The sequence below is a fragment of the Vombatus ursinus genome, unplaced genomic scaffold, assembly GCF_900497805.2.
Source record: "Vombatus ursinus unplaced genomic scaffold, bare-nosed wombat genome assembly UNPS02014812.1, whole genome shotgun sequence".
NCBI classification, from domain to species: Eukaryota; Metazoa; Chordata; class Mammalia; order Diprotodontia; family Vombatidae; genus Vombatus; species Vombatus ursinus.
In genome coordinates this window covers 52,002,328-52,017,710 of record NW_020954590.1, presented here as the reverse complement: position 1 = coordinate 52,017,710, position 15,383 = coordinate 52,002,328, and the positions used below count along the sequence as shown (strand labels likewise).

The window sequence follows — 15,383 nt, the reverse complement described above, 5'->3', positions numbered from 1 at the left end:
GCAGGGGTGAAAGCTGTTCTGTACCTCGAGATCTTGTCACAGGTGACTTCATGTACTTACTAGTTGTGTGGCCCTGGGCAAGTCACTTAACCTGTTTGCCTCAATTGCCTCATCTGTAAAATGAGAAAAAGTAGCACCTCCCTCCCCTCCCAGGGTTGTTGTGAGGATCTAATGAGATAATAGTTGTAAAGAGCTTAGCGCCGTGCCTAGCATGTAGTAAGCATTGTATAAATGTTCTCTAGTATTATTAGGATCTTCTTGAGGGTGACATGTAACTTGTAAAAGACATACAAGTGAAAAAAAAAGGCATACAAGTGCTATAAATGTATCTACATTTGAATTCATGTTATACTTAGATGTCCATTAAGTTTATTTAACTGCTTGGGATCATCTGTTGGCCAAATTGTCTATTCTTAGCTACTCTTGTCTCTTACTTTTTATTCACCCAGTATTAATACTTTAGGACTTATAGTCCTGAACGGAATGCAGCACCCTAGTAGCTCCTTATAGCTGAGGAAGCTGTCCAACTTCTCCACCCTGAATTCTATCTCCAGGGTAGTCAGATCCATAAGTCTGCTAGCCACACAAAAACATAATACTCCCTCCCTCCTGCCCTGGTATTTTCATTCTAAGTGGCCCCCACCTTGCCTGGAATTCTTGGCTCTGATATTTCCCAACAGTGTGACTTATGGGTAGGTGACCTCACAGTTTTTCATTAGTAAAATGAGGATAATAATACAGGGAGCACCAACACCTCACAGGGTGCTGAGCAGGAAGTACTCTGTAGGCCCTGAAGTGCCGAGGAAGATGAGTTATTCCAATCCCATCTAGTCTTAAGGCCCTAGCTTGAGACCCAACTCTGTCATGAAATCTTCCCTGGTCCTTCCAGTCCTATTGAGTGCTCCCCTCTAAACTCCTGAAGTACCCTGTTCTGACAGGCCTTTCAGCTACTGACGATCTGTTTCATGCTAAATTTATCCTTTGCACTACCTAGCTGAGGAGCTAGCTTTGTGTCTGAAGTCAGAAGACCTGAGTTCAAGTCTGGCCTCAGACACTTACTAGCTGTGTTACTCTGGGCAAGTCACTTAAGCTCTGCCTCAGTTTCCTCATTTGTAAAATTCAGATAATAATAATACCTACCTCCCAGGGAGGATCAAATGCGATAATAATTGTAAAGTCCTTAGTACACTGTCTGGCATAGAGTAAGTGCTGTATAAATATTTGCTATTCTTCTTACGATTTTGTATTATTAGTTTTATTGCTATTAGTATTATCAGGGCAGGTAGGTGGCACAGTGGATAGAGTGCTGGGCCTGGAGTCAGGAAGGCTCATCTTCCTGAGTTCAAATCTGGCCTCAGACTCTCACTAGCTGTGTGACCCTGGGCAAGTCACTGAACCCTCTTTGCCTCAGTTTCCTCATCTATAAAATGAGCTGGAGAAGGAAATGGCAAACCACTGTAGTATCTTTGCCAAGAAAACCCCAAATGGGATCACGAAGAATAGGACATGACTGAAAATGACTGAACAACAACATTATTATTATTATTATTAGTTTATTAGAACCTAATATACAAGGTGTCCCAAATGTCTTAGGGCAGTTTTAAGCTTTCATAACTTCAAAAATTAAATCAAAATTTAAAGTTATTTAAACTCTTCATTTAAAATAGCTTTAAAAAAGAATTCTGAGCTTTATTAAGTTAGAATGGCACTAAGACTTTTGGGGACAATCTGTGGATGTTGTTGTCACATAGCATTTCTTAACTGTCTTATTCTAGTCTTGTCCACTAAACTCCTCAGGGGAAGGGGCTTGGATACATAGTAGGCATGCAGTAAGTCACGGAGTCTCAGAGTTGGAAGACCCCTCAGATGCTATCCAGTCCAACCCACACCCAAACAAGAATATCTCCCACAACCAAGCAAGCACAGAAGTGATGATGCAGCTACTACCTGAAGACCACTTGTGATGGAGAAATTCCTGGCTATCCTGAGGCAAGCTCATGCTCCTTTCTGGGGCAGCCAGGTGGCTCCATGAACAGAGAGCTAGGCCTTGAGTCAGCAAGACCCAAGTTCAAATCTGGTCTCTGACACTTACTAGCTGTGTGACCCTGGGCAAGTCACTTAACCTCTGTTTGCCTTAATCCACTAGAAAAGGAAATGATGAACCACTCCAGAATCTTTGCTAAGAAAACTCCATGGACAGCATGGTCTACGGGGTTAGGAAGAGTCAGACACGTATGAACAACAATAATAACAAATTCTTCCTTACAGGGAGCCAAAAATCTGCCTCTACCATCTGCCCACACATTCCTCCTAGTTCTGTTCTCCTAGGAGCCAATCAAAACAAGTCTCATCCTTCTACCGTGTCACGGCCCTTGAATACTTGAAGGCAGATTATATGAAAGAGTCACTAAATTGATTGACAAGACTAACACGTCCTATGGCTCATGGGCAGAGTAGGAGTAGCAAGCACAATAAATAAATAGATAACATTTTTGTAATAACAGTAATAAAAGCTAACATTTATGTGGCACTTATTATGTACCAAGCTCTGTGCTAAGCGCTTTACAGTTATCCCATTTGAACCTCACAATAATCCTGGGAGGTGAGTGCTATGATTACCACCATTTTTTTTTTTTGATGAGGTAATTGGGGTTAAGTGACTTGCCCAGGGTCACACAGTTAGTGAGTGTTATATGTCTGAGGCCAGATTTGAACTCAGGTCCTCCTGACTCCAGGGCCAGTGCTCTTTCCACTGCACCACCTAGCCGCCCCTGATTACCCCCATTTTACAGATGGTTTTCATTCTTCCCTCAGCTGTATTCTCTAGACTTTATCTAATACATCACAAACTTCTTTGCCCTGGAAGTTCCCTTCACCCCTGGAAATATTTTCTTCCCCTTCATCCTCTCTGTTTCATCACTGACCCACCATTTTAAGGAGGCCATCCATCCAGGCCAGCGATGTCTTTATTCCTCTGCAGAGGGCATTCCTGCCTCCCTGGACTCTATCATGGTGCAGCACTGAAAAGGTCATCTCTCCTCTCCTCCATGCCCTTCACTTTTTAGATCCCTTTTATGTGTTACCTTCCTTCATTAGAATGTAAGCTCCTTGAGGGCAGGGTGTTCTGTTCTATTTGTATTCCCAGAGCTTAGTAAGGTACCTGGCACAGAGTAAGAGTTTAAAAATACTTGCTGACTTCGCTTGTTAATTTGATGAGGGAACTGAGTTAGAGAGAAGGAAAAGTGACTTACCCAGGGTCACACAGCTAGTATGTTCCTGAGGCTGGATTTGAATTCAGGTCTCCCTGACTCTAAATCTAGCACTCTATCCACTATATCACCTGGTAGTAATGTTTTATGATTCACAAAAGGTTTCAAGTACAGGATCTCATTGGATGCTCACAACAATTCTGTGACGTGGGCACTACAGTTGTTATCACTGCCATTTTACAGATGAAGGATACATTTTATAGTCTAAGGTTCTGAACAGTTGATTGACTTATCGATGAATGATCACACAGCCATCACTGGAAGCAAGATTCCAAAGCTGGCCTCTCCTGGCTCATGAGTCAGTTAACATCCATTAAACACCCACAATGTTCAAAGCCATGTGTTAGGCTAGGTGCTAGGGATACAAAGGTGAGCAATGCACGCTCCCTGACCTCAGTTTAGAATACAGAATGAAAAAATAAAGGTGGTGCAGTGGATAGAATGCTGGGCTTAGAAGCAGGAAGATCTGAGTTCAAATCTGGCCTTAGATACTTACTAGCTGTGTGACCCTGGGCAAGTCACTCAAATCCTATTTACCTCAGTTCCTCATTTGTAAAATGGGGACACAATGGAGAAAGAAATGGCAAATCATTCCAGTATCTTTGCCAAGAAAACCTCACAGACAAGTCTATGGGGTCATGAAGAATTGGATGTGACTGAACAACATGTTGAATAACATGAAAGAAAAAAACCACAAATGTAATTAAATGTAATGCAATGTAGAATGCATCAGAGAAATTCAAAGAATGAAAGGTTACTTCTGGTTGAGGAGATCCGGGAAAGCTTCAGGGAGGAATTGATGACTGACCCATGCTCCCAGCTCATTCGCCACATCTAGTCCTAAGCTCCCGAGTCCCTCTGAGGCCCACTCTGGCACCAGGACCTTCTTCTTCTCTCTCTAGGCTCATAACTGGACAATAGGATCATAAGATCCCACTTAAAGCTGGAAGGTAGCTTAGAGGCCAACTAGTTCAATCTCCCTCATTTTAATTGGGTCCCAGAGGCTTGCCCCAGATCACACAGCTAAGCAAAGAGATAAGGCATGATGCGAACTAGGTCTTTCTGATTCTAAGTTCAGCACCGTTGTTGTTCAGTCATTTCAGACTCTTTGTGACCCCATTTGGAGTTTTCTTGGCAAAGATACTGGAGTGGTTTGCCATTTCCTTCTTTAGCTCATTTTACAGATGAGGAAACTGAGGCAAGTAAGATTAAGTGACTTGCCCAGGGTCACACAGCTAGTAAGTGTCTGAGGCCAGATTTGAACTCACGAAGATGAGTCTTCCTGATTCTAAGCCCATTGCTCTATCAACTGTGCCACCTAGCTACCTGACGTCCCACACTACTCTATCCACTAAGCTGCATGGCTTCTCCTCCACAAGTTTTGCTGAGCGCCTGCACTGTGCTAGATGGATGGTGATTAGGACACACATTCCATGGCGTCTTACCTCCAAACACTCACAACTTAAGGTGGCATGACACATCATAAATACCTACTGGGCACTCCATATTTCAGTATTTTAAAAGCCTCTGTGGACAGATCCTCCATTAACACACATCACAATGGTCTGCACCAATTTCTGTGGCTCCCAAAATTCATTCACCTGGTAGTTTTTCTTTCAGTATATACATTTTTTTTTTAAGTTTTGGCATATAATTTTGTGGTTCTTCATTTCACTACACAAGACAGTATTCTCATTAATTATTTAGCATCTTGTATTAGGCAGTTATTAGGGACATAAAGGAGAAGGGAAGTGAAGGGAATAAACATTTATCTGGTGCCTACAATGTGCCAGGCACTATGGTTAAGTGCTTTACAAATATTATCTGATTTGATCTTCACAACTCTGCAGGGTAGATGGTGTTATTATTTTCATTTTACAATCCAGGAAACTGAGACAAATAGAGGTTAAGTGATTTACCCAAGGTCACACAGCTAATAAGTGTCTGAGACTGGACCTGAACTCAGTTCTTCTTGACTCCAGGCCCAGCGCTCTAGCTGCCTAACTGTCTTTCACATAACATAAAGATGAATAAGTCATGTCTCCTGCTCTCAAGCAGCTCATTGTCAAATACCAAAATGCTTACAGAAGACCCTAGATGCTATGGGAGTTTAGAGGAGGGGAAGAGCCCTATTTTCTACATCACTGGTTCCCAATCCGGGATATGCCTACCCTTGGGAGTATAAGAAGCTTGTCTGGAAGGATGTTACTATCCTATTGAAATAGTATAGAAATCCAAATTGTTTTTTGTTCAATGAAGTTACAAAATTGTTGTTGTATGCATGAAGAAGAAATTTAATGCCTTGATTTTATTTCTTATGGATATTACATGCATGGTAAACTGGGGAATGCACTTTCTTTCATGTAAACAAGAGGGTATTTAAAAGGTTACTGAAAAACCATAGGGAACAGGGACCCCGAAAAGTTGGGAACCTTGGTCTAAGTAGTCTGGGTAGGCTTCATGGAGGAGGCAGAACTTTAATTAAGCCTTAAAGGATGGGCAGAATTAGATCTTTAGGGAGGAGGGGGGAAGGCATGCCAGGCAAGAACAAAGACATGAGCAACAATGTGGGAGGTGGGAATGTCATAGCACATTCAGTAGCGGATAAGGAAGCCAAGTTAACTTGCAAATGCAACCCTGCTTCCCTTGGTGCTTTCAAAGTCCAAGTTGGGGTGGAGACAGATAGTGAAGACCCCCTTCCCCTGTCTATTTGTTGGGACCACTGTGTTTTCCTGACACTTGGGGAGTTGATACTTCCAAAGTTGGGCCGTTAAAGGAAGGCTGTCCTCCTGCCTGGCTGTGTTCCATTTATCCGCTTTCATGAAAGACCTTTCCCTATATTTGAATGCCACCCAGCAGGATTTATAGGTTTCCCTGAATTGCTTTTGCTTTATTGCCTTGGCATGGTTGAGAAAATAAATATGCATTAGAACAGCAGAAGCAATGGTGGAAAAACCCGAAACAGCATGAACAGAAAACCTCTCTGGCTGAAAAGAATGTGGAACAAACAGGGCAAGTCTCCTTCCCCCACCCCACCCCCAATCTCTAAATATTGGCTTTCCCGTCAAGTGGGAAGACAAGTATTTTGAAATGCCAGCGCTGGCTAGAGTGTCGGCATCTGCGGGGCCCTTTCAAGACACCCCCAAGAAGCCACCGGTGGTGCATGCGCATACGTACCCAGTCTGGGCGCAGTCCCGATAAGGCAGCACTGAAAAGATGCTACAGAAGGACCTCCTGCCGCTGATAAGGACTATTCTAAAAAAAAAAACAAACAAACAAGAACAAACAAACAAACACACAAACTAAATGCAAAGGCTAAAATGAAAAAAAGGAAAAAAGGAAAAAGAAAAAGAATCCCACATCAAAATCAGGACTTGAGCATTCATCAAGGTCACAGAAGTAGTTAGATTTTACCCTCCTCTTTGGGCAGATGGGGCCCAGTTCCTCAGGATAAAAATGCAATGAAATTGCTTACAAGAAAGAAGTCTGCTGTCTTCCATTGTCCAAATGTTAAACAGGCTAGGCCCACGAGGTCCTCTAATGAGCACACACTCAAAAATTTCTCAGTAAGTGGGGCTGGCGGCTGTCCACCCGTGCCAGGACCTGAGATTTTATCAGGATGAGTATTTCTTTCTCGGATGCAAACCCGGACTCCCCGCAGGGCCTTAGCAGACAGTCCTGGAGACTTGCAGTAGCGGTAAAATTCATCCCTGTATCACCAATCTGGGGCTGAGCTTTCCAACTTAGCCAGGCTGCTCCATCCCACTCCCCATGACAGGGCCCTGACTGTGAAGCCTTCCCTTATTGAGATCTGCCAGAGCTTGTGCTCTGCTGGCATGCTGGTGACACAGAGTCACCTCGAAGTCAAAGATGAAGCTCCAGAGTAGGGCTCCATTAAGGATTATTTTATTAGGGTGTATTTATCTACCATAGGATCATAGCTCTAGAATTGGAAAGGGCCTCAGGGCTATCTGGTCCAGTGCCTTCGTGTTACAGATGAAGATACGAAGGTTCATGGAAAGTAAGTGATGTGTCCAAGGTCACACAGGTAGTAACAGAGACAGGATTTGAACCCAGGTTCTCTGACTCCTGAGCCAGTGGCTCTTTCCACTGTACCACTCAGACTCCACATTATATGCGAAAAGCCTGTTAGCAGATTCTGTCTTAGCCTCTATCGCAACTATAAACACTACTGCCATATTTTCATATATTCAGTTTATCTAATTTGAGATGAATTTTTTAAAGTTTTCTCTACATATAACAATGGTTCACATTTATATAGTGTCTTATATTCTCACAATAACTCTATGTTATAGTATTATTATAGTATATTATAGTATAGTATATTATAGATAGCATTATTATCCCTAGTTTACAGATGAAAAAAAATGAGGCTCACTCAAGTTCAGTGACCTGGCTAAGAGCACACAGCTGTTAAGTATCTAAGGCAATATTTAAACTTTGGAGTATTTTGATGCCAAGTCAAACACTCCATCCATTTTGCCATACAAACTCCTGCTTGTTTGCCCTGCCCGGAAAAAAAAAAAAGGAGAAGAAGGAGGAAAAGGAGAAGGAGAAGGAAGAACAAGAAAAACAAGAAACCCAACAATTGCTATTCATCTCAAAAAAATAAACTTTGGAGGGGGATGAGAAATTGCTGGAGAAAAAGGTTGAGCAGATCAGTGGCCACAACTCAAAGACAAAGTGTTTATTAAAAAAAAAAAAACCCACAAAAAACAAAAACCAACCCAACCGTTGTGACATCAGGAAAAACCAATAGTTTCCTTGTATCCTCTCTTCCCTCCAGAGTCACCAAAGAGAAGAGTAGAATCATCTAGAACCCCAAGTCATGGTCATGGTCATGGTCATGACTTGGTCATAAAGTCAGAGAAGGTTGTACCCCAGAGAGGAGGGATTGTGGGGCAGTGATCAGGGATGATAGAGACACACATTACACCTTTCTGGCAACTACCTCTTCAGACTAAGAAAACAGTTGTGGCATAATTTTAGGATTCAGGACGCAGGCATGATTCTCTTGGGCTACCATGATGAAATGAGGGGGAAGGGTTGAAGGATCAATCATGCAGTATGGTGAAATGGACAGAATCTTGGCCTTAAAGTGAAGAAGACCTAGGTTCAAATCCTTCTCTGCTTTTTACTAGCTATGAGGTTGGGTACTCAGTTAATAATCATTTATTAAGCACCTTCTGGTGCCAAGCCCTGGGGACACATGTATGACAAAATAATGTGTTTTTTCAATGAGCTTAACATTCTAAAAGCATGTGAAGTTCCTGTCTTTGCCTCTATTTCTACCATAAATATCATAGCCATATTTTTATATATTCAATTTATTTGATTTGAGATGACTTTAAAAAGCTTTTCTTTTTGTATCACTTTACCTCATTTGTAAAATGAGATCAGATGATATTTAAATTCCTCTTCAGTCTTAGATCTATGATACTATGTTGACACCGCCCTTTCATCACTTCTACTGAACCCCTGTCCTCAGCAAAACTGAGGCAGTCTGAATTTGTCTCTAACATCTTCTTTCTCTAAACCTTTTCTCCTTTTAGACCCTTGGCTGCCTCCCTCTCACAACCCCCATCCTTCACCTAGTTTCTCAGACTTTCCCATCCCTCCTGTCAGGGAGATCATTCTGATAAACTGTTAGTGAATGGGCAGCTAGGTGGGTTTGGTGAGCGCTGGGCCTGGAATCAATATGACTCATTTTTCCGAGTTCAAATCCAACCTCACTAGCTTACTAACTATATGACCCTGGGCAAGTCACTTAACCCTGGTTGCCTCAGTTTCCTCATCTGTAAAATGAGCTGGAGAAGGAAATGGCAAACCACTCCAGTATCTTTGCCAAGAAAACCCCAATGGGGGCATGGAGAGTTGGACAGGATTGAACAACACACTCTTCCCGGTGCTGTTTGCTTAACTCAAAGGAATGTAATTTTAACAGAGATCATCGTGGTGGGTAAGTGGGGGGCATTTTAAGGTACAACATCCTCCCAGTACCCCACAGAGCACAAGATTTGGGCATCCATGGTATGGCATGGTGACAAGAACATTGAACTTGCAATCAGAGGCCCTGGGTTGAAGAGCTGCCTCCTTTACTTGCCCAGTCACAACTGCTCTGAGACTTAGTTTCCTCATCTGGGAAACAGAGATTAAATTAAACAGACATTTACTAAGTACTTAACTGTGGACAGAACAGTGCTAAGCATGGGGGGAACCAAACAAAATTTGGAGAAGACATGATCTTTCCCCTCACAAAGTTTAGGGTTTGCCTGCTCCAATCCATCCACTACATAGCTCCCAAAGTGACTTTTCTAAAGCTCATGATTATGTCAGTCTCTCCCCCTACCCCACCTCAATAAACTCAAGTAGCTCTCTATTACTTCCAGGACCAAGTAATTCAAAAAAAGAGAATGAAACAATTTCATCAATGAAATATTGTGGGGAAAAAACTTGTAAAATGTGTTGGTGATATTTATACATTGACTTAAGGCCAGACTAGGCATTAGTCATAATTTATATTTATTAAACACCATTCTTTTTAATAGCACTTAGTGCAATGCCTGGCACACAGCAGGGGCTTAAGAAGTGCTAGCTAATTAACAGTTCAAAATACTTTATAAGCAGGGTCTCACTAAATTCTGATTTTGACCTTACTTGTAAGTAGAATAGGTGGTGATTCGTGGGATGCACCCAGCTCTAAAATACCTGCTACTAACTTGTCATCATGCCTAATATTCTACCAGTAGACAGTATTTCCTTTGGACTAACTAAGCTCTCTTAAAATGCTACTCTGGAAGGAGTAGCACATTATGGGGGCATATCAGTCTCTGACACAGTAGTCTGAAAGATAAGTTATTAATTTCCATCTAATAATTGGTTTAGATCAATTCAAGGGGAAGGGGGAAAGGGACGAGAAATTAGAGGGTATAGGTTACTGTCTAAAAAGTACATATCTGAGTGGGGCTCTAGTCTTCGAGGGGAGGCAGAGGCTCTTGGGGCAGGGAGAAAGGTGTTGAAAAGAGATGTATGAGGGGCAGCTAGGTGGTGCAGTAAATAGAGCTCTGGCCTTGGAGTCAAGAGGACCTGAGTTCAAATCTGGCCTCAGATACTTGATACTTACTATCTGTGTGACCCTGGGCAAGTCACTTAGCCCTGACTGCCTCACCAAAAAATAAAAAAAAAAAGAAGAAGAAGAAGAAGAGAGACGTATGAAGTTCCTTACCTGGGTGATCTTGGGCTAGTCATTCTATATCTACGGGCCCATTTCTTCATATATACAAGGAAGGGGATGGATTAGATGAAGATTCCCTACAATTTCTTTCAGCTCTAAATACTATGATTCTATGGTCCTAAAGATGTATTTTGTTTCTTTCACAGGACTCCCCACTTTTGACATACAGCAGGTAGCAAGTACAATATAGAAGGGATGATGGCCTTGAAATTGATAAACCTGGTACCTCTAAGTAAAGATGGGAAGTGAGGAGAAACAAGGGATGAGGAAAGAGGAGACAAGAGGGTCAAAGATCAGGTGAAGGGAGTCAAAGGGTGGTAGAGTGATACGGGATGTAAAGACAAAAGAGATACAGAATAGAACAATTGATATCTGTATATCATGACAGGAAAGGAAGGGGTTAGAAATGGATACAGGGACCCATAGGCTACCATGAACACTAGATGGGTGAGAGACTGGAACAGAGGGAGTAAGAAGGGGGTCAGGGGAGAAAGTGAAGGTGGGGGAGGGGAGGGAGAAGGAAAAGAGAAAAGGAAAGGGAGAGAAAAGAGAGATCCAGGAAGAATGAAGGGAAGGCAAATCCATCAATAGAGAATTAGTGACAAGAGACCTGGGGAAAGACAAAGAGAGATAGGAGGGCAAACTTACAAGGAGAAAGTGATAGTAAGAGACAGATTTCACATTAGATGAGGTGAAGCCAGTGACCCAAATTTCCTTGTTATAGATACGATGACAGAAATACTGAGAAGGTCAGTGATTTGCTTGAACCTAGTTGTCAAGCCAAAAAAAGGGCCAAGGATCAAAATAACTCATTATATTGGTGCTCTAGGCACGACTGCGCTGTACGCTCTTGCCCAATAGTACACTATTACCCAGCAGACGGCTGGGGCTTCTCATCTGTCTGGGCTAATAGGAAACAGGTGGCAACCTTATTGGAACTGTAATTCACTAATTTGCTCCATCGGATAGATACCATTGTTGACGGTATTAACAGTGGACAGCTCTAATAGAATCATTCTCCACTTTTCCAGGCCCAGAGGGGTGACACCCACTCTCTCCCCATTACTCAAGAATTCTCCCTGCTAAACCAGAGTCTGCAGGCACAGCTGGAGGAGAAGGCCAGGTAACTCCTGGCCAAGAACTGCTCCAGTTGGAATGTTGTCTGGTAGCTCCGCTTTCCTCTAGCTTTAACCCTGACCCACCCACAGGCCTTTCCTGGCTGGAATGATTTAGGTAGTCAGTCTGATACACCCTTCGAACCAAGGGCTTCCCTAATTCCCCAGGGAGGCCAGAACCAGATCAAAATGTAACTGGGAAATGTTTAACAAAATAAATAAAAATACAATACATCATAGACAATGTTAATTTATGATTTTCTAAATCAATATGGGCTTGCCGGAATCCATTTCTATTTGAGTTTGACGCCACAGGCTAAGTATATAGAGTGCTGGATCCTAAGTTCAAATCCTGCCTCAGATATCTGCTAGCTGTGGGACCTTGGGCAAGTCATTTCACTTTTCTCTTCTAGCACTTGGCACAGTGCCTGGCACAGAGTAGGCACTTAATGTTTATTGACTCATTATCTATGAAATGGGGATAATAATAGCACCCAGCTCCCAGGTTGCTGTGAGGAGCAAATGAGATATTACATGTAAAAATTCTATATAAAAGTTAGTTGTCATTAGTGTATAGCCCCTATACAGAAGAGGCAACAAGTAACTAACTTCACCGTAAGTTCAATTGAACTCAGTTAAGAAGTATGTTGAACAAAGCAACAGACAATGTTTATGGAATGCTCATTATTTAATATAACAATCAACAAGCACTTCTAAATGCTTACGTATAAGGCACTGGGTTAGGTGTGGGTGATACAAAGGAAAAATGAAAAATCACCCATTTTTGAAGGACTTTACATTTTACTGGGGTATGGGGTGATAGGATGAAACATGTACAGAGAAAAGTCAATACTGTCTACAAAGTAAATGAAAACATAACTTGGGGTTCAGGGATCAAGACAGGCTTCATGGAGGAGGAGGCATTTGGGTTGAGCCTTGAAGGACATGAAGGATTCTAAAAGGTAAAGGGTATGAGGGTATGAATTCTAGGGTCTCCCTGAGCACAGAGTTTGAGGAACTAATGTTACCCAAAGCTTGTGTCCCTACATATAGACTACAACTGTGTTTGCCTATTTTTGATGGAAGTAGAAACTAGAAAAAATAAGTAGTTTTTAGGAGTTTTTAACCAAAATGTACCATGCGATTACTACAAGGTACAGCTACTTTCTGGTACGACTGTGCTTAAAACAGACTGAAGAGGGGTGGCCCACATTTACCAAAAAAGAAATTCACTTGCCTAGGTTTTAAAAATAGAAAAGTACAAAATCTAATGCATATGTAAAACTTACGGTTACAAAATGGGAATGTTTCTCAGCTACAGGATGAGAATCACCACCTGTCTGGTTGGCCATTTTTACAGAATGTTGGAATTAAAAGGAACTGTGGAGAGAACTGAGCCCAATCCTCTCATTTTACCTAAGAGGAAACTGAGGTTCAGAGAGAAGTGACTTGCTTAGAGTTACCCAGCGAGAAAGTGCCCGTCAGAACTGAAACTCTTGTTTTCTACATTATCATTCCTACAGATTACATTTGTAAAGCACTTAGCATAGTACCTGGCACACAGTAAGTGTTTAATAAATGCTTATTCCACTCTTAAATCAAACCATAGGTTCTTTTTATCACACAACCCAGTAGTGAAGGTGAGCAGAAAGAGAAGGTAGGCATCCTCTTTTCCCTGTGTGCCTACCCAGACTCTCAAAATTCCAGTATTTATTGTACATGAATTTAAGCAACAGGGCCTGAGGTGGCTCTGGAAGCCCGTGGCAGAGACCCCAGAAGCTGAGACTTAAGCAGACTTTGCTGTTCAAACTCTGGGGACCTGATGACAGCTAATGTTGCCACCCCTAACATATCCCAGACTCCTCCTGAGGTCTCCCCAGGGCCTAAGGAAAGAGACCTTGGACTCTGGCCAAAAGAGGAGGAAAAAAAAAAAAGGAGAAGCCAGCTTTGACAGCATGGATCCTTTTCCACCCCTACATTAGCAAACATGTGCAAAAGTAATCTGAAAATGTTATCCTGGCTTACCAACTGCCATGCCCCGAGCCCAAACTGTTGATGAAAATTTCCTGGTTCCCTTCTTACAAGCACCAAGAAAAATTTCTGTGCTTATCGATCTGGTTAAAAATAAAAACAGAATTGTTTGCCTCCTCAAAATGCTTCCATATTTAAAAAAGAAAATCAAACCAGATGCTGTCTGTCAAGAAATACATGAGATTACCAGACCTAATTCCTGTAGCAACAGACTTCAGACACAGGCTACCTACCTATCTCACCAACTAATAACTCTTGTCATCTTGTCCCCATTACCCAGAAGAATAAAAAATAATGCATAATGTTCCATCTGTGATATAACATCTTACTTGAGGGCATAGTGACCAGACAGCTTTAAACAAAGGATTATCCCAATCAAGGAAGGAATTACTGTCACAGAGGAGGGCCTTTAAAGAATTCAAAGATCAAGTTTCTGGGCAAACATCACCCATTGGAAAAATTAGAAGAGAGAAAGTTACAGGGCTGGAGGCAACATGGGCAGACGTTTCTAAATATGTGCAGAGAATGTTTTCTAAATACTTCCAGAAAGTACCTCTAGCCCCCTGCTGATGGAAGTTTCTAGATTTCTTCATCATGAGGTTACATGTTAGTATTCCAAGCAGTGTTTCTGGTTGCTGTTTGCCCTTCAATCTCAAAGAGGACCCTGACATCAAGAAGGTGATGCCATGATGTGCAAGTGAATTGGATTTAAGTGAGGGAGGGCTGTGCAAAGTCACCAGCCTCACTTTCTCCTCTGGCAAGATACAGATCAGGAGGATTGGAGATGGCCTGTTTCTGGTATGGAGGACCAGAAGGTCTGAAGCCCCTTCCACATCATAGCCAAAGCACAGGAGTAGGAACTGTGTTTAAACTGGTGAAAGGATGGATGGAGGCCCAACTCTAAAAACCAATGATATCACAAATGTATGAGCTGATGGAGCACTGGGGCCATTTTTACTCAGTGGAGTTTCAAACCTATTGATTAGTTTCTCAGTCTGTAACTGGCACTACTTGCTAACTAGCTAATGTCTAAAATTTACTAGGTCAGGGTTTCATAAATCTGAGGGTAGGTGGGGAGGGTGGATTTGAACTTGTCTTCTAAAAAATATTTTGATGATTGTTATTGTTTAGTTGTTTTCAGTTATGTCCGACTCTCTGCGACTGCTTTTGGAGTTTTCTTGGCAAAGATACTGGAGTAGTTTGCCATTTCCTTCTCTAGCTTATTTTACAGTTGAAGAAACTGAGACAAACAGGGTTAAGTGACTTGCCCAGGGTCACACAGTTAGTAAGCGTGTCTGAGGCCAGGTTTGAACTCAGGAAGATGAGTCTTCCTGACTCCAGGCCAGGCACTCTATGCACTGTGACACCTAGCTGCCCTCTATAACTGTATTTCAACATAGCTGGTTTCCTTTGTAGTTCTATGGATTTAGCTTCATGCATTTAAAAACATCATTGTGAGAATGGGTATATAGGCTTCCCCAACTGTCAGAAGGGTCCATGATGCACAAGAGGATAAGAACCCCTACCCCAGGATTTTAAAAGACTCATTTTGTCAAAAATCGTTTCTGATTGTACTACCAAAACCCCAAGGAATATCTGCAGGCCAAGGAAGTTTGGTTTCTTCCTGGTAGAACACCGCATCATAGAAAAGTTCTCTCAAAAATAGTGACTAACACCTCCAAGTGAATTCTTTCAAAAGGGGAAGGGAACATA

At 42.1% G+C, this 15,383-nt stretch overlaps 1 protein-coding gene across 1 annotated transcript in view; it reads right to left on the bottom strand.

The window, feature by feature from the left end:
* The window catches only part of LOC114054246 (CDK5 and ABL1 enzyme substrate 1-like), a 150,449-nt gene that overhangs the window by 45,689 nt on the left and 89,377 nt on the right, over positions 1-15,383 (bottom strand). The window contains exon 4 of the mRNA XM_027877424.1: positions 6,447-6,524. Coding sequence (XP_027733225.1) covers positions 6,447-6,524 — 78 coding nt within the window. The remainder of the gene's footprint in view (positions 1-6,446; positions 6,525-15,383) is intronic.